General features: G+C 43.0%; 2 protein-coding genes across 5 annotated transcripts in view; both read right to left on the minus strand.

Moving 5' to 3' along the window:
- Window positions 1-651: 651 nt before the first annotated feature.
- Window positions 652-4,802, minus strand: LOC113021666 (tripartite motif-containing protein 35-like). Its single transcript, XM_026166365.1, has 4 exons — window positions 3,356-4,802; window positions 2,049-2,193; window positions 1,787-1,976; window positions 652-1,711 (listed from the first exon to the last, which is right to left on the minus strand). The coding sequence occupies exons 1-4, from the start codon at window positions 4,315-4,317 to the stop codon at window positions 1,557-1,559; spliced, it is 1,452 nt and encodes a 483-aa protein (XP_026022150.1). The 5' UTR covers window positions 4,318-4,802; the 3' UTR covers window positions 652-1,556.
- An 841-nt stretch (window positions 4,803-5,643) lies between these two features.
- flnba (filamin B a) overlaps window positions 5,644-20,220 on the minus strand; it is a 68,541-nt gene continuing 53,964 nt past the window's right edge. For 2 of the 4 annotated variants that reach the window (XM_026167366.1, XM_026167363.1), the window contains 24 exons: window positions 20,045-20,218; window positions 19,796-19,958; window positions 19,231-19,391; window positions 17,709-18,000; window positions 17,233-17,386; window positions 16,966-17,155; window positions 16,639-16,886; window positions 15,852-15,935; window positions 14,554-14,659; window positions 13,935-14,075; window positions 13,572-13,700; window positions 13,310-13,483; window positions 12,887-13,045; window positions 12,592-12,795; window positions 12,324-12,476; window positions 12,116-12,238; window positions 10,532-10,798; window positions 10,182-10,319; window positions 9,977-10,092; window positions 8,484-8,616; window positions 8,126-8,302; window positions 7,744-7,962; window positions 7,310-7,516; window positions 5,644-7,162 (listed from right to left, as the gene is read on the minus strand). In XM_026167366.1, the coding sequence (XP_026023151.1) occupies window positions 6,975-7,162; window positions 7,310-7,516; window positions 7,744-7,962; window positions 8,126-8,302; window positions 8,484-8,616; window positions 9,977-10,092; window positions 10,182-10,319; window positions 10,532-10,798; window positions 12,116-12,238; window positions 12,324-12,476; window positions 12,592-12,795; window positions 12,887-13,045; window positions 13,310-13,483; window positions 13,572-13,700; window positions 13,935-14,075; window positions 14,554-14,659; window positions 15,852-15,935; window positions 16,639-16,886; window positions 16,966-17,155; window positions 17,233-17,386; window positions 17,709-18,000; window positions 19,231-19,391; window positions 19,796-19,958; window positions 20,045-20,218 (4,100 nt within the window). In that variant the 3' untranslated portion in view covers window positions 5,644-6,974. The remainder of the gene's footprint in view (window positions 7,163-7,309; window positions 7,517-7,743; window positions 7,963-8,125; window positions 8,303-8,483; window positions 8,617-9,976; window positions 10,093-10,181; window positions 10,320-10,531; window positions 10,799-12,115; window positions 12,239-12,323; window positions 12,477-12,591; window positions 12,796-12,886; window positions 13,046-13,309; window positions 13,484-13,571; window positions 13,701-13,934; window positions 14,076-14,553; window positions 14,660-15,851; window positions 15,936-16,638; window positions 16,887-16,965; window positions 17,156-17,232; window positions 17,387-17,708; window positions 18,001-19,230; window positions 19,392-19,795; window positions 19,959-20,044; window positions 20,219-20,220) is intronic. The other 2 variants (XM_026167367.1, XM_026167364.1) reach the window with 1 other exon arrangement.

Genomic DNA, 20,220 nt, shown 5'->3' on the forward strand with positions numbered 1-20,220 from the left:
ACAACTGACCTTGTGCTTATTAAACTAGCACAAAACGATGCCTTCAAAGAGGACTTACAAATATTGAGTCATTTGTCAAGGGACAAATTTTGTTGGGGTAAACAATGTACTGTACCAGATGGTAAACTCAGTGAAATATTCAGTCTGTCTGAATGTTTGTTCCTTGATCTCATATATGTCTGCAGATCTACTGATTGCTATAAAACACAGTTTTATAGGTAATTAATGTTATGTCATTTATTTTATTTTTTTAAAAACCCATACACTTACCACCTTGCCTCCATGATTTCAGATGATTTCAGAGGCCTAGAGCCATATTACCTCAAACAGTTTACCTCTGTCCCCCCACCCCACACTTCAACCAGGAAAATTTGTCCCAAAAGATCTGCATGCTGGGAAAACGTGGCACAGAGTTCAGTATGTCAGAGGAAGTCGGGAGGAGATGGACTAATGAATATCTGTCAAACATCACCCATAGACACTTGTTTCCAGAGTACCAGTGTGTGAGTGTGAAGCAGTGTGATGATCTTTCCATAAACTGCACAGGAAACACATTCATTGCTCTAAATCAAATGTTAAACTCTAAAATGCACTGGATGGATGAAGATCATTTTGTAGGAGATTTCTTTAGAGATTTTCTTTATTTGGGATTCGATATTTAAAGAACAAGATGCAAGAAAACATTTGGCAAGCGTGACATGTTTGTATTACAGAGGCTTGAGCACAAGTAGGATAAAATGTACAACAACAGAATTAACAGATTGTAGCTAAATACTTAAAAAAAACCTCATAAAACCTCTTTTGAAAATACCCTCTCTAGACTCTGTTGGATAATTTTAGAACCATTTCCAAACTCAATGTACTGTATCCATAAATTAAACGCTGGATGCCATAGAACTTCCTGCAGCTAAATGGGCAAAAGACAGAATAATCATGACTGGTTCTGATGCGTCCAACACACTCACAGCAACACTTATTAATGGCTACCTATCAATTTCTAAAATAGATTTTATTTGATGTTGCTGTCCAATCTGGGCTCATGCCACTGTATATTTCAAATGTCCTCACATCGTACGAGCAGGTCGTAACCTGAGGTCCTCAGCCGAGGCTCTGCTATCCCACAATCCTGTCTTTGGAACAGTATCTCTTTCAGGCTTTTCCTGTGCCTCCACACCTCCACTGAGCATTTGTTGTCTTTCATAATTATTTAAATTATCTTGTCTCAGTGATCATTTTAAATGTAATTTATTTTTTATATTAGCTTTAATTGGCTGATTTTTCATTCTCTTTATTACTCATTTGTATCTCCTTTTACTTTTGTCTCTTGTAACTTTCTTTAGAAAGATGCCTTATAAAGTTATTATCATTTTTTAAAAATTCAACCATTTCCCATTTTTAATAACATTCATATAGCAATATAATCTTTAATGATTAGTCTCATAACTACATTAGCTAATTGATTTAATTGTGTTACTAATGGGAATAATTTAAGTCTTTCTAAAGTAAAAGTCAGACTATTCCCTTTAGCAGTTAATCACTTCTGGCTTTAGCGGGCTTCATGGCCATTGCGGACTTTGCAGATCTTGCTGCAGTCCATATAACCCAACAATGTGCGACAAATGAGGGCTGTGTTCTTCCAACGGTGCTGCCACTGAAATGGGATACAAAAACATCTCCTCACCAAAAGCCAAAGTGGGATGCATGTCAGGACCTGGGGGAGGACACATTATAAATAAATCAAATTGGTAAAAAGATGAGATGCTTGATGTCAGACTGTGTCACATACCACTCAATGCGGACATGCTGGCAGCACCAGCTGATGTGGCATGGACTCTGTAGGGTGATGCTGGGATGTCATCACCTCCATATTTTATAATGATGGTGTACCAGCCGTCACGGTTGGGGACGTATGATACCCGGTATGTACCGTCCCCGTTGTCATGGATGCTGGCCTGCTTATCTTTACCACCCTGGTCCTGAAGAGGAAGGAATGGAAGTTAAAGTGATATCTGTTTTACCGTATGTATATAAGTGTGTCTGATACAGACCACGACGAGCACGCTCAGTTCACCCTGGCCAGCATCTTTAGCGTCAATGTTAAACTCAGCGGGAAATGTGGCAGAGACACTGCTAGTCAGCCCAGGGCCGCTGGCTCGTACTTTGCTGGCATCGTAAGTGGACAGAATCCAAAACCTGAAGAGACCAAAAGATCAGAGACAATCAGCACAGACTCTGATTCTCAGGGCACAACAGTATGAACCACAGCAGCAACCAGATATGAAAATGCCCAGATATTTTAGCTACAACCATCTGACCAGTTTATGCCAACTGGCAAGAGATATTTCTTTACTGGTGTCCGTTTAAATCCAGAATATTATTTAAAATCCATCTCCTCACATACACGGTCCCAAATAATCAGTGTTCATCTTACCTTAAAGACCTGATAGTACCATATCACCCCATTAGAGTACTTTACTCTCACATCGCAGGCTTACTTGTTGTTCCCAGAATAATATAAGTAGAGTTGGAGGCAGACCCTTCAGCTTTCAGGCACCACCTCTGTGGAGCCAGCTCTCAGATTGGACTGGGTAAACAGAAACCCTCTCTACTTTTAAGATTGGGCATAAAACTTTGTTTTTGGCAAAGCTTATGGTTAGGGTGTGATCAGGTGACCCTGAATCCTCCCTTAGTTACGCTCCAATAGGTCTACGTGTTTCTTCTTCACTCACCTTGTGTTTATACCCCGCTCTACATCTAATCATTAGTTATTATTAATCTCTGGCTCTCTCCCACAGCATGTCTTTTGTCCCGTCTTCCTCCCCTTACCCATACCCAGTCACACCAGATGGCTGCCCCTCCCTGAGCCTGGTTCTGCAGGAAGGTTCTTCCTGTTAAGAGGGTTTTACCTTTGCACTGTCGCCTTCATTTGATCGTTGAATAGACAAATCAGAAGCACAACCTCTAAATTAGTTATTCATTATCACACACAAAAAGATTCTGATGCTGAACTTTTTACTGTCTAATTTTGAAAGGTGCTGAATAAAAAAAAGAAAGTGAATTTTAACCCACCTCAAAATAAAATGTACAAAGAAGAAAAGACAGGACTATGTACTTCATCCAATACTAAAAAAGGCCCAAAACGTAGATCATCAGATGGCCCACATCAGATTAAACCCAGTGAGAATTAAGTCATCAAAGCAGGTAATAATAGTATCCTAACACTATCAGTCATTTGTATTTTTCTCCTAAATCCCAAACCCAGTAGATTTTTTGTTAGTATTCTCAGGAATATTGACCTTACTGGAGTCCACCACACCCTTTAGTGGGAATTCCTGTAGACAGAAAAATTGGATACCTTTCTGGCTTGTCAGGAGACTGGTGCCTCTCACTGGTCAGATCTTCGGAGACGGAGCGTTCTGGATGACCAGCGTTTGGAGTCCCAGGAGCGTAAAAAACCACCCCCTTCATCTTGTTCCAGATGTTGTAAGTCAGGTTTCCCAGGTGCTTAGCCATATCTATAAGAGCTTCTGAGACCAGCGGTGGATCATCCGTTGAGGAATACTGCTCGACACTTTTCAGTGTAGCGCTGTAGTTCTGCAGGAATGAGACATCTTCAGCTCTCAGCACTTCCTCTGCAGCTCCTATTGTTTGTAAAAGAGATGGCATCTCTCTGCTCAAAGCCGCAGTCTTCTCCTTCATCTTCTGACTCTTCTCTTGCTCTTCCTTCTTCAAAGCGGTGAGCCTGACCTTCTCTTCCTCGTGTAGAAACTGGTGAAACTTCTTAAACTGCTCCTTGATTTGTTTCTCTGTGTGTTGATCTTGGAATTTTATGCGTTGCTGTGTTATATCAAAGTTTTCTTGCACTTTTTGTAAGACCTTCAGTTTGTCCTGTAATGGTTCCAGAGATTTCTGAAGCACTTTCTTGTGATCCTGCACAGCCTCATCAATGGGTTTGAACTTGTGGTCGACGTGTGCTCTCGAATCACGACAGATGACACAGGCTGGCTCCTGATGGTCCAGACAAAAGAGTTTGAGTTTCTCAAAGTGCAGACTGCACAAAACCTCAGACTCCACTGAAGCACTCTGATCTCTCTCCTGCAAGTAGGCCTCAGCGTGGTTCTTTAGGACCAAGTTACAGGGTGGGTCACTCTGTTCAGATATATTCTTACAGACTGGGCACTGCTGTTCCAGCTTCTGTGCCCACCAGTCCTTCAGACACATCTTGCAGAAGCTGTGGCTGCATGACAGGAAAATGGGATCCCTAAAGATATCATGGCAGACGGGGCAGGAAAGATCCTCCTCGGACTGGAAAGACATCTTTTCTCAGAGAGAAGCTGAAAACACAGGTTTTCCTTGTCGTCGTCTCTGTGTCGGTCTTCGGTCTTTAAGCTGAAGCTTCTCTCGCACTGCTTGTGCTTTTCTCAGAGGAAGAAGAAATTTCTGGTTTGGATAACCAGCTACAGATTGCAGTTTAACGAGAACAAAGGTGCGTTTTGTTAACCAACAACTGCGAAAAATATTTAGATGGTAGATGTGTCACTTATTTAATGTTTAACAGTGATTGCGAGGTACTGTCAGTTGATCAGAGCTCGTTAATAGTACATCCAATGTGGGAGAAAGTTAGAAAACTAAAACTTGACATTCCTGGCAGTGCGTTTGCTTCAAACTTGTTCATGATGCCTTTAACACAGCTGTTATTTTTTTTCCACAAATATTGCTTTAGCAGTTTGAGACGATCCTTAGGCACAATAGAACTGTGGTTGCCATGTAAGTAACAACAATCACTGCATAAGATGTGTTACACAAATTGTCAAACAATATAAAGGCAGAAACATGCTTCAATTATTTCCTAATAAAGAACCAAGATTTCTGAAATGTGTATAGTTAATTACCTTTGCCATCAAGTGAAGGTGGGTGGGTCTTTTTTTAATATTAAGGCCCCCCCACTATCACATCAAACATTAGCTCCAACAGGCACAGATGGGTTTTTAATAGAAGAGGGAAATAAAAACACCACTCACCAAGCAATTTCCATAATACCCGAAACAATGAGATTTTCTGCTCTTACCTTTAAAGTACAATAATGTGCTTCTTGTAAACTAAGTCTTTACCTTTAAATGGCACTGGATAGATGAAGGTCATTATGCAGGGATTTCTTTAGCTCTGGGTGGAAAGGATATTTTAAAGTACGTACTTAATTTGTGATTGGTCCAAAAATACTAAAATATATTTTTCAGCTATTTTTTGTGACAGCATGTGACATATTGAGGAAAGAGGATCCCGTTTATGAAAAATTAGTGGATTATGGGATATTGACAGAGTACAATCAGAGAATTTATGCTACAATGAGGAATTAATAGGTGCGTCGATAAAATTTAAACTTAAAACCCAATGTAAATAATAGATTTTTCTCTTGCTCCTCTATTCATTTCTAATCCTGCCCACTCTGGTCACTCCAGCACAAATCATGGCACCATAATCCTGCTATACAAAATGAGGCACACCAACATTTGGCACTAAAGACAGTTGTAAAAACTCCTGCCTGCCAAATAAAAGGCAGCTTTCCACTTGCATTGTGTGCCAATCCAATAAAACTGGAAGACAGCTGGAGACATGACATCAATGAAATGAAACACTTAACTCTGACATTCTAACTGTTCTTTATTTTAATTATCAAATGTACATCATATCTCAGGGTTTAGTTTCACATTAAAACACCAATTCCCCAATACAAAATGAGAAGTTTCCCCTTAAACCCCACAAACAAAAGAACCCCACAACTTTCATCTCTTAAGTATCAAAAGTAGCAGTGATAAGGCAACATTAAATTCATGTAGATTTTTAGATTTACACAAAAACTAAAGTTCTGGCCTTTAATTTTCCATCTTAGATCTGTTTTCAATCAAAACTGAGTCAGATCTGCTCGTATGAAAATACAAGAAGAAACAAGCGAGAAGACAGGAGGACATCTAAACTCCAGCACATAATTAAGTAGTCTGTTGAACAGTGCAGGAAACAGTAAGGCATCTTAAACAATCATTGACTCGTTATGGCAACCTTTAGTACACGTGGGACTCTGGCAGCTAGTTTAGGCGCAAGAAACATTAAACATCAGTAGTTGGCGTACAGTTTGACAGTTTAGTTTGTCTTGGAGTAAATTAATGACACGGACAACACAAAAAAAACAACTCAAAGACAAATCCAGTTCTCCTTTTTTGAGATGATCACTTTTCTTTTTTCCATCACAGTGGTTCAGTAATTTTGTTGAGGAAAGGTTCTGCACAGACGTGGTGATAACTGCTCGTTCCCAGCTAAACCAGTAGCATATTCTCTTCATCGTGCATTTAAACTATAGGAAACCTCATGTCAAGGTGAAATTCCAGTTATGCATATATCTTTTTGCACATAGGTATTTAAAAGCTTCGGATCTACTCGTTTCACTTCAAACTTAACATATTCAGTTCAATACCAGCTGATGTGCAGGTGCATTAACTACCTGTGTAAAACCAGCAAACGTTAATTCACGAATCTAGGATAAAAATTCAAGTGCAAAATGAGCCAATTGAAAATTGCAGGGCAGTTTTAAAATCGACAGATTTTAGATCTTTTAACCTTCAGTCAGTTCAATCTAGTAAACTAGAGTACATCTACCATTCCCCTTCAATGATTCACTACCAGAAAAGTGTCTAAGAGTTCAAAGTCTCTACTCAGTGGTGCATTTATTTTCTCTAATGTTTTTTTTTTTTTTAATTCTGACATTGTTCTATATCAAGGAGAAACATTTCAAAATGTAAATGAGTTGCTTCAGAAAATCCTCAAAAATCATCTGATTTGAGCTGAAAACAAAGTTAGCAGAGAAAACGTTGCTCAGCAGCTTGTTCACTGGACAGTTATTTGTAGTGCAGCTAATGTGTCTTAACTCAAATGGGGATGCAAAATGGTGCCGGAGGAGAGACGGAAAGTTTCTTGGCTCATCAGGGGACGGCGACGTGGAAGGGGGAGCCCGGGATGTGGTCCTCACCCCACTTGACCACCAGGATGTAGTTGCCCCGTTCCTTCAGCACGTAGCTGACGTTGTACTGCAGGTTGCCCATGTGTTTGACCAGCACCTCATCACAGGGGACCTGTGGGCCGTGCACACCCACCAAAAGCATGTTCTTACCTGGGAGGAGGTAGAAGAACATGTATGATAGCAAATTAATCTTTAAATATGTGACTTTTCATCTTTGTGAGTTTTAACCTGTGCACTGAAAGGAAATACTTAAGTTATTCTCTTAAAAGATGGCTTCTACACGCAGTTCCTCCGTACCTGCTTTGCTGCAGTCGACAGTGAAGTTGCTCCTCTGGCCCACAAAACCCTTGCTCAGGCCAGCTCCTCGGCTCACCACCTTGCTGGCATCGGAGTCACCCAGCCTGGGCATGGCGCTCTGCGTGAAGCTGCTGGATGCCCGAATTGCCGGATCCAGTGTCAGGGTTGATGTCTCGCTGGCGTTTGTTACATTCACAAGGCGAGGACCTGAAAGGCAGGAAAAAAGTTTAACTTTACCATGTGGTGCAGGCAGATTCAACAGCCATTTCTTGTTATGAACCACTGCCAGAGAGGTTATGTGAAGTCTGCAGTTTTCGATCCAGCAGTTTATATTGCTTTAAAACCAGAATTTGGGCTTGGATGAACTTGAAAAGTGATCCAAATCTGAATCACGGAACATTTGTAACCAGCTTTAACTAAGAGCAGCATTTTACCTGTGACTTTGGCCTTGAAGGGACTCCCAGTGATGTGGTTTGGGCCTCCATATTTAATGCTGATCAGGTAGTTTCCAGGTGCCATGGGAGTGTACTGCACCTTGTAGCCTTCGGGAACCTCCTGACAGTCCATCTTTACTTTTGACGGGCCCTCGATGGTCACAGCCAAGGACCCGGGGCCTGCCTTAGTGTTGTTAATGATGAACTCTGACTGGGTACCTGCAAGATTTAAGAAGTGATGTTTTGTTGAACAACTCCAAGCTGGTAAAACCGAGCAGTGGATAAATCACACTGAACTTTGCTCAACTTTATGCTCTAAACAGGCTCACAGCAGTTATGAAGTGAAAAATTTAAGGCTGCAGCAGGTAAAACAGTTACTCACCTGTTGTTCCTCTCTCCAGTCCTGATCCGTATGCTGAAACCAAACCAGGCTCTCCAGTCTGTCCTGGTTCCCCGACTCGGACCTGGAAAGGACTTCCCGGGATGTGAGAGCCATTGAATTTGACATCAATGGTGTGGACGCCATTCTCCCTGGGGATGAACCGGATAGCGTACTTGTCTAGAAGACAGTACAGAAGGGTCTGTTAGCTGCAGCGATTTCATAGTATGTGCCTTTGTTCTTATTGAAGTTTCCATAAATCCTCTGGAAATCACCTTTACAATTAAAAAAAATAAACAACAACAAAAAACCAACAAAAAACAAACAAAAAACCAACAAAAACAGGCACGCACACACACACCTCTTTCCAGCTCTGTGACGACACACTTCTCCAGAGCTCCAGAGGGACTGTGGACTTTGGCATCCATCTTGCCTTTGGCTCCATTTAGACGCACCGCAAAGGATGCTGGGTGATTCACCTTCAGACCAGACTCCTGTCGGTTTCGCACAAAGTCAGTGTACAGGACGGACATTTGACGAACAGGAAAAACATCTTAAACACACACACACACTCTGGTTTTTGAAGATCAGAGTGCTAAAGACAAATAACTTCAGTGCATATCCTCTGCTCTACTCTTACCTGAGCTCCACTTAGTGCAACTCCAGCAGACAGACTCAGAAGGGTTAGACTGTCAGTAGATTAGTCTTATTGTTTCTAATGTCTCTGTAAAGCACTTTGAATCACCTTGTTGTTGAATTGTGCTATACAAATAAACTTGCCTTGCCTTATTATGAGGAAAAAATGTCATAAAGCTGATCTACTTTTTGGTTTAAAGTGTTTCCATCTCCTTGGTCTTACAGCAGTGATTCATTATTCTCATTAAGAACCGAGATCTTTATCTTCTGTCTGAACTGCAAGAGCCAAAATGAACAAACATAAATAATGCAGACTCAGAGCAGAAGAATGTCTCAAGCGAAAGACAAAAACAAACTACAGTCTCTAAGAAGACACAAGGAAGTCTGTCTGCTGCAGCTGGGACACCCAGGAGCTGATGAAACGGATGATTGTACTGTTAAAAGCCTTTAAATGAAACACAAGAGAAACACCAACAGTTCCACACCAGACAAAGCGAGGGATGACCAGAGCCAGGCAAAACTGCACGGACGACTTCCTGACCACAGGTACCCAAACTCAGCCACTCGAAAGAGCTTTTTACTTTACTTTACATAATAAATCTAGTACAAACCTGTGAAACAGTGGCCACCCTTAAGATAAAATGCACATAAAACTCAATTTATAAAAGAAATTTCTTCATCGTCTACATGATAAAGTCCTTCAACCCAACAAGCATCTGGAAGCTTTGCTGGGATGTCTGCCATTCAAACCCCAATTACCATGTTTATACTGTAGTATCTAAAAGTCCACACCTGACAAACCCACACCTGTATTATAATTACATTAAATACTAAAAACTGAACACTTTCAAACAATTAATAAGAGATAAACTAAAATGAGTAAACCCACTCAAGACACCAAGTGAACCTAAAGCGGACTGAACCCTTTTTTTAGTCAAAGTGGAAACTGTATGCGTTTGCCTGGCTGCGGTCATATCCATGAGAGCAGTTGCATAAAGAACTTTAGTTTAACTTGAGTATCTGTGCAGCTGTTGAGGATCGACTGACTCGGGCTGTTTAAGATGTCGCTTTGAATCCAATTTAAAATCAATGATTAACAGCCCAAACCATTCGAGTCCTTGCTTTGGTAATGAAGTCACATTTTTATGCAACTGCCTCATCAGCACCCTTTAATCAAGCAGGGCAGGCTGGGTGTGGAGGTGTCTCCTCGTGCCTCACCTGAAGACCTGCAACAGAGAGGCGACGGGCGTCGTTCACTGGAGCGACAACAGGAACCAGGTAGGGGCTGTCGGGTATGTGCTGGTCGTTAAACTTCACCGAAACCTCATAATCACCTGGAAAAGGAGGCGGGAAGAAGGAAACTCAGTCTAACACATCAGCAAACAGCCAGCAGGTAAAGCGTGAGCGTGTGTGAATCATCTACCAGGCTCCTGAGCGACATAAGAAATGCCGCAGGATCCGTCCTTGCGGTCATCGAAGGAGATCTCAGCCCTGCTGGGTCCCTCCACGGCAACCGACAGACCACCAGCTCCTGCCTCTCTCGTCCAGATCGTGAATTCAGCTGGTGAAAAGATACAAGAAAACTGAAAATTCACAAGGCACAGATCCTTCTCCATCAGTCCACATTTTAAAAGTACTTGTGTAAAAACCAATGTAGCACTGTGTGAACCTTTTTTTGACAACAGTGTTGCCTGTGGCACAGAGGAACAGGATGAGTTTCTTTAATTTTGACATTTAATGGACAGACTTTTGGATTCGGTGTTCTGTGCGTACCTGGCTCTCCTGCCAGTGCTCCCTCCAGTCCTGGACCTCCGGCCCTCACCTTGCCAGCCCCGCCCTCACCCAGCGGCCCCACAGTGAACTGGAAGGGGCTGCCTGGCACGTGCACGCCCCTGTACTTGACGCTCACGCTGTGCACGCCCATCTCAGTGGGCACGAAGCGCACACAGTAGGAGTCGTTACCCGTGGCCACGAGCTCTGCTGGCTGACTGGCTCCAGAGGGGGAGGTGACCTCAGCAGTGACGTCCTGCATGTCGATCGCTGAGAAGAGAGGAAGGAGACATTTATACATTTACATTTGTTGACTGATTCACCACATGATCATTCATGAGTTCGTCATTTTATTTGTTATTCAGATCAAATTAAAGCTGAAACATACTAGAACCGGTTGCTGTGACCGTAAGGACAGGCATGGCAAATGAGAAAAGGAAAAGGGAGGTTTAAGGAAATTTAACTCAAATTAAACTGTGCTACGACCTCCAAGAGACATAATCAGAAGTAACACAAGGTCCTTCATACAGTGAACAACTGCGAGGTTGCTTGCACAGTGCAAACTTTACCATCCAGTTCACAACTTACTGATCAAATGCAACCGTGCAAGTTACCCAAGAACACCTACCTTGAGGGTCACAAGGGTTGCTTTTATACATCTTTAACCAGTTGTCTTTATCAATATCATAACACAAAAATAAAAACTAAACTAAAGTTCCCCTAATCTTATATTGGTGCTGCTGTAGGTAGGAGCAGCCAAGCACTCCCTTGTTGCGTGTGTGATGCAGAAAAATTACTCTGTATCAAAACAAACTGATAAAAGATGAAGTGGAATCTTTCATGCCCACTTAAAAAAAAAATAAAGCAGTTAAAGCTAGTTTTACAACGCACCCTCCACCCTAGCACTGCGTCCCAAATAGGGGGCATCAACAACCCAAACACCCCTCACTGCTCTGGCTCCCCCTGCCAGCACCAGACCGGAGAGGCCAGAGACTAGCCGGACACAGCCAGGAGACAGGTTCTGATTCCGGGTAGTAGCAGAGGATTGAGTCATGGGAACGCTGGATCTTCCAGACCACCAGAGAGAGCAGTAGGAGCGGTAGGTGGTGTGAGAAAGGAGCTGCCGAGACAGGACGAGGAGGAACCAGCTCACTGGAGGAAAAAGATGAGGAAGAGAGCATACAGAGGAAGGGAAAGGATTGAGGGGTAGGAGAAGGGAACAAGGCAGTAGAGGAGGAAACGAGGAGAAGCTGAGGAGAAGGAGAGACATGATTGACAAGAGAGAAGAAAAAAAGTAAAAGATCGATGAAAGATAAAAGGCAGACAGGAAATAAGATGAGTGAAAAGTTCTCATAGAAAGGGAATGATAGAACAGGGAAATAAGAAAAGTTAAATGTCAAAGAGACTACAGACTACAGAGCAGCAGCGAGGAAAACTGGGAAAAGCTGGAGTTTCAGACAGAGAGCAGCTCTGATCTACTTAGAGAGACGGCCCAAAACAAAAAAAAATCCATTTGGTTCTATTTTTCCTGAAGTTTGTGTTACACACACGCAACATCATGAACATAGTCACCAAACGTCTGTGTACCTGGTATCTTTAGGCTGAGGTCGCACACACTCCCGACACTGGCGACAGACGCCGCCTTCTGTCGTCTGGTGATGCTCTCCCGAATACGACCCTCACCCGTCACCCTCACTGTGAACGGACTTCCTGTTGACGCCACACGTTCGTTAAGTTGCACGCTTCATTAGAACACTGAACAAACTGTTTTTCAGCTACTTTTGCTCCTCTCTACCTGGCACGTGCTCCTCAGCGAAGCGGATTGAGACGATGTAGTTTCCAGGTTCGGTCGGACAGTAAGTGACTCTACAGGTCCCGTCCTCCATGTCCCCTGTTTGGATGTCTACTTTACTGGGACCTTCAATGGACAGAGCCAGACCGCCATAACCTGGAAACAGATCGCCATCATTGGCATTGATGTCATTATTATTAGTGCTTCAAAGGAAGAATTTTGAGTTTATATTAGAAAATAAATGCATTGTTTAGAACAGGCTGACACTGACCAGCCTCCCGCGTGTCGACTATAAAGCTCGAGTTGCTGAAGGTGGTTCCCTGGACGAGGCCGTCACCGTGAGCTTTGACTCGACTGGCGTCGCCAATCTCAGACTGGACGACCATGATGGTGATGGGACTGTTGGCGACATGACGACCATTCTTCAGGATGCTGACCTGGTGCTCGCCCACTTCCCGGGGGATGAAGGAGATACCTGTGAGGAGGAGAAAAGAGTTGAAGGTGAGAGGAGCAATTTCGGTAAATGTTGTACTCATTTGTTTCAAATGTGCCTTTGTGGATCTTACCGATGTGGTTGTTGGCCATCCTCTTCAGCAAGCAGGGCTCGTCACGTCCAGAGGGCGACCTGATGCTGGCGCTGAGCAGGCTGAGGTCCGTCTCATTGATGTCCAGAGAGAAATCTGCAGCCGAGCCCAGTTTGACCTGAGAGCGCCGCTGGTTGTCCTCTGAAAGACGAACAGAAGTAAGAAGGTAAAGTGTTAGATGACAAAATATAGCAAACCCAGTGTAGACTACAGTGGCTAAATTATTGAGACGAGAACTGTAAAAACCCATTTCTTTAATGTTTAAAAAAAAAATCTGATTTCATGTCTACATCAGTAGCAAAATAATCACTTGTTTAAACAAGCTCAACTTTTTTTAAACAAGTGAGCTAACAAGCTACACTGGTAGACAATTTACAGTACTAATATTGTGCATTGGTGCCTGACCGGTAATCCTGGCAGTGAACGGGCTGCCAGCAATGTGCTCGTCATTGTATTTGACCAGGATGTTGTAGTCTCCTGGCAGCGTGGGCAGGTAGCTGACAGTGCAGGTCCCGTCTTTGTTGTCCACACAGCTGATCTCTGCTTTGGACGGACCCTCGATAGCCAGGTCCAGACCTCCTGGAGAGAGAGACGGGCTTGGTCAGCGAGACTGAACTGAGTCAAAACAGACTGTTAAATAATGAAAAATAAAATGTATAACCCGTACCTTCAGAGGCGTCCTCTGTGAAGACTGTGAAGGTAGCCAACTTGTTGGCGACACCATAACTCAGACCAGGACCGTAAGCTGTGACGTTGGGACTGCTGGCGTGATTCACATAGAACTGAAGGGGAGATTCTGCAACACAGAGTGAACCTAATTACAGCAAACTAAGTTTGCAGTAGTAGTAGTAATAATACTGTGAAATTCATGAGCCCTCAGTAAACCCAACCAGCCACTTCAGAACTCAATTCATACACCCCACCAAGATTTATCCTGACAAACCGAGGCCCCTGTGAGGAGCAAGCTCAGTAGTTATCACTATAAGGGTTCTAATCATGGTGCTAATGTCACATGAGTGTATGTGTTTACCTGGGATGTGTGTGCCGTTGTATTTGATGTGCATCTCGTGCAGACCGGCCTCAGTAGGAGAGTACTGCACTGTGACCGTCCCATCCAGGTTGTCTGTGATTAGAGGCTGAGCGGATTTACCTGAAGGCATCAACACCTCACCTGTAAGAGAAGTTTCTTGATTAGCCATTTTTATAATGGAAGAGTCAGACTGTCCATTTATTGGTCAGTGTCTTAAACTCTGATCCCCTTTAACATATTAGTTTGTACAGACTGTCATTTCTAATAACTAAACTGATTATATTAACCCATGAATGTCTCATCCACATTTCAATTTACTGGTTACTCACATCTGTCGATTCACACAAAAAAAATAATATACTGCTGCAGGTGGCAGAGTATGCAGGTTTTGTACCGCAGAGAAACCCAGAAAGCTGAAAATGTGTCCTCAGCCTCTGCTGATCTGAATAAATTGCATTTCTTGTGTTTAATCACTTACCGTGTGCAGTGAAGTTTTAAATAACTTGTGAAAATTTTTCTAGAATTGCTGGTGCTTTTTTTGTTATGATAAAACCTTGTGTCTCTCAACACCTCAAATAAGCACAAATTCACTGAGACCATCCATCCCTTTCTTCCTTACCGGTGATTTCTCCCTTCCTGAGTGCGAAAGGAATCACCATGTCGAAAGGTCTGAAGCCACTGCCGTTAACGCTCGTACCATCTAGCTGGTAGCTTTCAGACTTCACCTGAATACAAGACAGGCACAAAGACAGACTTTAGCATGTCAGTGAGGGGGGAAAAAAATAAAATAAAATGTTCTCAGCAACCTGAAATGCAAGCATGCTGCCTCCAAGCCCCGCCCACACAAGGGCATCCTGAAAAGGAGTTGTGCAATGAAGGAAGGATGAGGAAGGAAGAGGTGGATGACTGTGATGATGGGGTGACTGATGCAGCCACAGTGATGAAGAGTGCACCAAGAAAGAAGAGGAGCAAAGGTTACCACCACAACACCTTTGTGCAATGCATCTCGCACACAGATGGTGGTTTGTGAACGATGGCATGGAGGAAAGAAAGTGTTTGAGTGAATACACTAAGGAGTGCAGTGAGAGAGAAGTTAAGTGTTCAACCAGCAGCCATTCACCCGCAACAGAGAGGGTGTGTGGGAATATAAAGTGTGTTCTATAAATACTGTCCTCCAAACAGTGAAAAAGACGACCTAAACCACACACTGCAGCACAGCCTTAACCAACCCTGGGGCCTGTACTACAAGGCAGGTTCAACATTCCCAGGATTTCTCTCTTATCTGGTTCAAGCCATCCTGACAGAGTGATCAGACTAAGCGGTCACATGAAAATGGACAGGTCTTAAGAATAAAGCCTATTCCAAAGGATGAAAGCTCTCAGCTGTCAACAGATTTATCAGTATCAACTATAATTACAATTGTATATTATCTTGCATCATAAAAGGAACATGGTGATCATTTTTAGTAGAAAAAGTCATGACGTGTGGGTTAACTGAGTGAGTGGATATCCAGTTTCATGTGACCGCTGATCCAATATGAGGCTAAAGGAATCCAGATAATAGAAAGATCCCTGCTTGAATAACTTAGTACAGCGCTCAGGTGAGCTGAAGAACATTGCAATATCTGTGTCTATAAGCTTACTGACAGACCTGCACCTCCAAAGAGCTTCTAAAACATCTGATTTCTTTTGCAGCTCACTCGAATAAAGACTAGAGTCAGTGATTATGCCCAAACTGGTAAGATGTAACCCTCCCCATTACCATTATTATTCAAATCATGAACCAATTAATGTTTCTAACCCCAGTTTAAGGCCAATTGTTCTGCTGCAGAATAAAGTTGGAATCAGATGTCTCCAAAGGACACTAACGATCTGCTGAAGGGCTTAAAAACATGTGTAAGTGTGTGTAATGGGGTACCCATGGCTTGAAGCCAGCCCCAGGGGGAGCGGCCCGTTGCTGTAGAGATGTCTGCCCTTTCATCATGGGTACCTCATCAGTAGCCTGGTGACATGACAGTAAGGATTAACACATCTCACACACATGTGGGAGTCTCTTTACACAAAGTCCATAGTTATGTTTGGAGTGGAAAGCAAACACCTGCGATCACCACCAGCAGTTTCCATTAATGGCTAGAAACATCTTACGTGTTCTGTCCTTAACATTAAGAAATTACATCAAGTTCTCATATTTCCACCCACTTATCAGGCTGGAATAAACTTTTTAGGAATATAAGAGAAGAATAGCATCAATTTCCTATATTCCAGACTGCTCTAAACACCATCTGATATGATGTCAGATATCCCTGATATGGTCTGGGCAGGCTCTGGCTGTAAGCACAAAAGCCAACCCATTTTTTTTAAATCCACTTAAAATGTAGTCTTCACATCTGATCACATCAGAGTTCAAGAAATACCATTTATCTGTCTGTGCAGCCTAAAGACAGCTGCTTTGTTAAGACTGAAATACGCATCAGTTCAAATAAAATTTCTTCCACTGTGACATGACTTTGTGGAGAAAATGATCCCTCCCACACAAACAAGGAAAGACGATGAAAGGCCCAATACAACGAGCAGGAAAATTAAAGAAACAAAACAAACAGTCAAACTAAGATGAGGTTAATCAGTGTACAAGGACATGTTTGATACTCTGGATGACCGCGACATCTGCTTTCAAAGTGTTTGTCTAATATGCGTTCTCTTCTCACCGTGACTTTGAAGGGACTGCGTGGGATGTTTTCCCCTCCAAAGCGGACGTAGATGACGTAGTTGCCAGGAGCTGGCGCAGTGTAGAAGATGTCAAAGGTGCCATCTTCATTCTCCAGCACCTCGGCCTCCACCTCTGTGCCATCGGGCTGAACCACCACACAGCTCACTTTCCCTTTACCAGCACCCTTTGCATTCACCACCAGACTCAGCTCCTCACCAATGGCCACAGTGGGACCCACGCCCGAACCTGGGAGAAGTACACGTTGTGAATTAATCAGACTCCTACAAATAAATGAGATTCCTTCTGTCAGACTCCGATCACATACCGGTCACGGTGCACTTGCTGGCATCACCAGTTGCTGTGGCACGGACTCTGTAAGGTGATGCTGGGATGTCATCGCCACCATATTTTATAACGATGGTGTACCGGCCAGCACGGTCAGGGATGTATGATACCCGGTATGTACCATCACCGTTGTCATGGATCCTGGGCTGCTTAGGTTTGCCATCCTGGTCCTGAAGAGGAAGGAAGTGAATAACAATCTGTGTGGGGTCGACTTTAGTGTGTGTATGCTTATGTGTGTGATACTGACCGTGATGAGCACGCTCAGTTGGCCTTGGCCAGCATCTTTAGCGTCGATATTGAACTCAACGGGGAAGCTGGCGGGGACGCCGCTGGTCAGCCCGGGGCCGCTGGCTCGTACTTTGCTGGCATCGTGAGTGGGCAGAACCCGAAACTTGAAGGGACTGAAAGATCAGAGACAGTAAAGACTGATCAACGGTATGAACCACAACAGCAAGCAGATATCAAAGGGACAAAAATTACCAGCGATAGAGTAATACAGTGTTCACCTCTGGCTGTTAGAGTGAATCGACTCAAAAGGTCTGCTTTGCATGCATTTTTTTCTGGATAATCAGTCACTGTAGTTTCATATAATCTTAAATTTAGCTTAAGTCCATCATTTGAGGTGTCAGCAGTTCAATTAAAACAAACCAGAACAAATCAAATGTATACATTTTCACAAAGTTGCCCAACTCCTTCTGCTGCTGTACTGCTACAGCTGTGTACCTGTGTGGGACGTCCTCCTCAGCATATTTTACAGCCACCGAGTACGGTCCCTCCACAGACGGCGTGTAGGACACTGTGTGAGTCCCGTCTCCATTATCAGTCACTTCTGCAGGCTCTGCAATGCCTTTGGGAGCAGCGACTGCCACAGCCAGGGGCGCCACGCCGGCCTTCCTGCAGTCCACTGTGAAGGATTGCGGGATATTGGCCCTGACTCCTGACGCCACTCCAGGACCAGAAACTTTGACCTTACTAGAGTCCACCACATCCTTAACTGGGACCTTAAATGGACTCCCTAAGTACAGAAAAATAAATTAGGTGTAAACACAACTAGCAAGACTCGTAGCAGAGCGTGCTGTTTGACACTTTAATGTTTGTAGCACATGCAGCAGAGACATCACAGACATGTAGACAGATGTGCAGAGTGAAGCCACCTCTTAATAAATGCTAATAAAATGCACTCCTAGATACTGGATAACTGTCTGACAACATGTCTGTGAATCACTCCACAAATGCAAAGTTACAGAGATAACAGTGCTGCAGTATCTGCTGAATGACTCTGCAGAAACAAAGTCATCGCATAAAAGTTGTCAAACAAAGAAACATGAGAACTTTTCAGACCACAGTCGAAGAAATTTAAAACTGACATCTTTAAAACATTAAGCCAAAACCCTCAACATGTCTTCAAACAACCAATAACAGCATTTTTGTAATGTCAACTAAACATTAACTGCACCTTTTATCATTAGCATCTGTTTATAGGTACAAATGAGAGAAAAGGCAACAAAGTGTTATTAAAGTGACATTAAAGATCTTTAAGAGATGAACGCATGTGAAACAGCTTAGTGAAGCTGTGCTAAATTAGTTTATTCCTGTTTTTCATGTTGATGAGAACCATTCCTCCTCCATTCATGAGCCTTCTCACATTACCAGAATTAAGTCTGATTAAATTCTTCTCTCTTTCTGTTGTCAACAAATCTCAGAAAACTGACCCAAACCATCTGGAGCCAGTTCCTGTTTATCTATGCCACAGAGCTCCACTGTGGTCCAGAAATACTGATCTTTCCACCCTATTTTAACCAACTCACACACAAAAGACTCAAATGTGATTAACTTGCAGTTGAAAATTGTCTCAAACAAATGAAATGCCTTCTCCATTCACTCCTTATCCAACTTTGAGTTGCAAGGGCAGCAGTCTAAGCTAAAGGTCTTAAGATGAAATACACTCAAAGAAAGTTGTTTTATAAACTACAAGGGTTGTTAAACTCAAACTCTTCAGGATGCTGAGGTGTTCCCTAAACTAGCTCAGAGAAATAATCTTTCCAGCGTGTTCTGTGTCCAGCGTGGACATGCCTGAAACACCTCACCTGGTTTACTCTGAACTGTTTCTGAATGCTTGTCTTTCCATTTTTAAAAGGTAGGGTTTTTCCTGCACGCTTTACAGGTTTAACCATCCCCTGTGCTACAGTTTATTATGCTAGTAAGGGAACCAAATTAATAAAAAAAAAAAAAAAGATCATCTCACCAGGGATGTGTTCTCCTCCATAGGTGATGTTGACGTCGTAGTTTCCTGGTGTGAAGGGAATGTACTCCACACTGCAGCTGCCATCTTTGTTGTCTGTGCAAGACATCTTAGACTCTGATGGACCCTCCACAGTGATGCCAAGGCCACCAATACCTGCCCCTCTGAAGGAACACCACATCCAAATTATTTGTACTTTAATTATCTACCAAAATGTTCAAATGTTTGCAGATGATACAGGATGATTTACATGATTTGATTGCCAATTTTGTCATTTGCGCACAACATTTGTGCGCAAATGACAGAATGTTTACCTTTTTTGTTTGTATTGGCTTAAAAAAAAAAGAAAAGAAAAAGAAAAAAAGACTGAAACAAAAAGGCATAATGCCTCGTCACACATGGTGCATTTAAAAATATAACCAAAGAGTCTTAAATTAAATATTCCCTGTAAAAGTGTAGTTTCAGTTTTCTGTCAGTTAACTATAATCTTTACTGACTCATACAGTTATCTACTTTATTGCTCCTTATTTATAAGGATATATGTGCATACTTTATTGCCCAGCAGTACCTGGTGAAGATGTTGAAGTTGTTGGGCTGGTCAGTCAGGCCTTGTTCCAGCCCGGGGCCAGTAGCCACCACCCTGCTCGGGTCACATCCCTCTGACACAGAAACCCTGAATGGGCTATTGGGAACTGGAGTGTCATCATACAGAACCTGGACGCTGTGGACGCCTAAAATAAAGATTGACACAAATGAAACGGACTTCACAACAAAAAGGTTTTATGTTGAGCAGTTCAGTTCTGACTGGATGCGTTACCATTTTCAAAAGGAGTGTACTCGACACAGTAGGTGCCATCGGCCTTGTCTGTAACCACACAGTCTGTCAGAGCTCCGGACGGGTTCTTGACCGCCGCCTTTATGTGGTCGCCACCCCGCCGGGTCAGAGAACGAGCATCCACTGTGAACTCTGTGGTGGCTTCTCTGAAAACAGCT

Source organism: Astatotilapia calliptera, chromosome 5 (genome assembly GCF_900246225.1).
Source record: "Astatotilapia calliptera chromosome 5, fAstCal1.2, whole genome shotgun sequence".
NCBI classification, from domain to species: Eukaryota; Metazoa; Chordata; class Actinopteri; order Cichliformes; family Cichlidae; genus Astatotilapia; species Astatotilapia calliptera.

Bases quoted from the DNA above. Each gene is read 5' to 3' on its own strand.
- LOC113021666 (XM_026166365.1), bottom strand. From the start codon at position 4,317: ATGTCTTTCCAGTCCGAGGAGGATCTTTCCTGCCCCGTCTGCCATGAT. The intron at 2,194-3,355 runs GTATCCAATTTT...TGGTCTCTTCAG, and splicing joins TCTCCTGACAAGCCAGAAAG to GTTTTGGATTCTGTCCACTT. The intron at 1,977-2,048 runs GTCTGTATCAGA...CTTCCTCTTCAG, and splicing joins AACTGAGCGTGCTCGTCGTG to GACCAGGGTGGTAAAGATAA.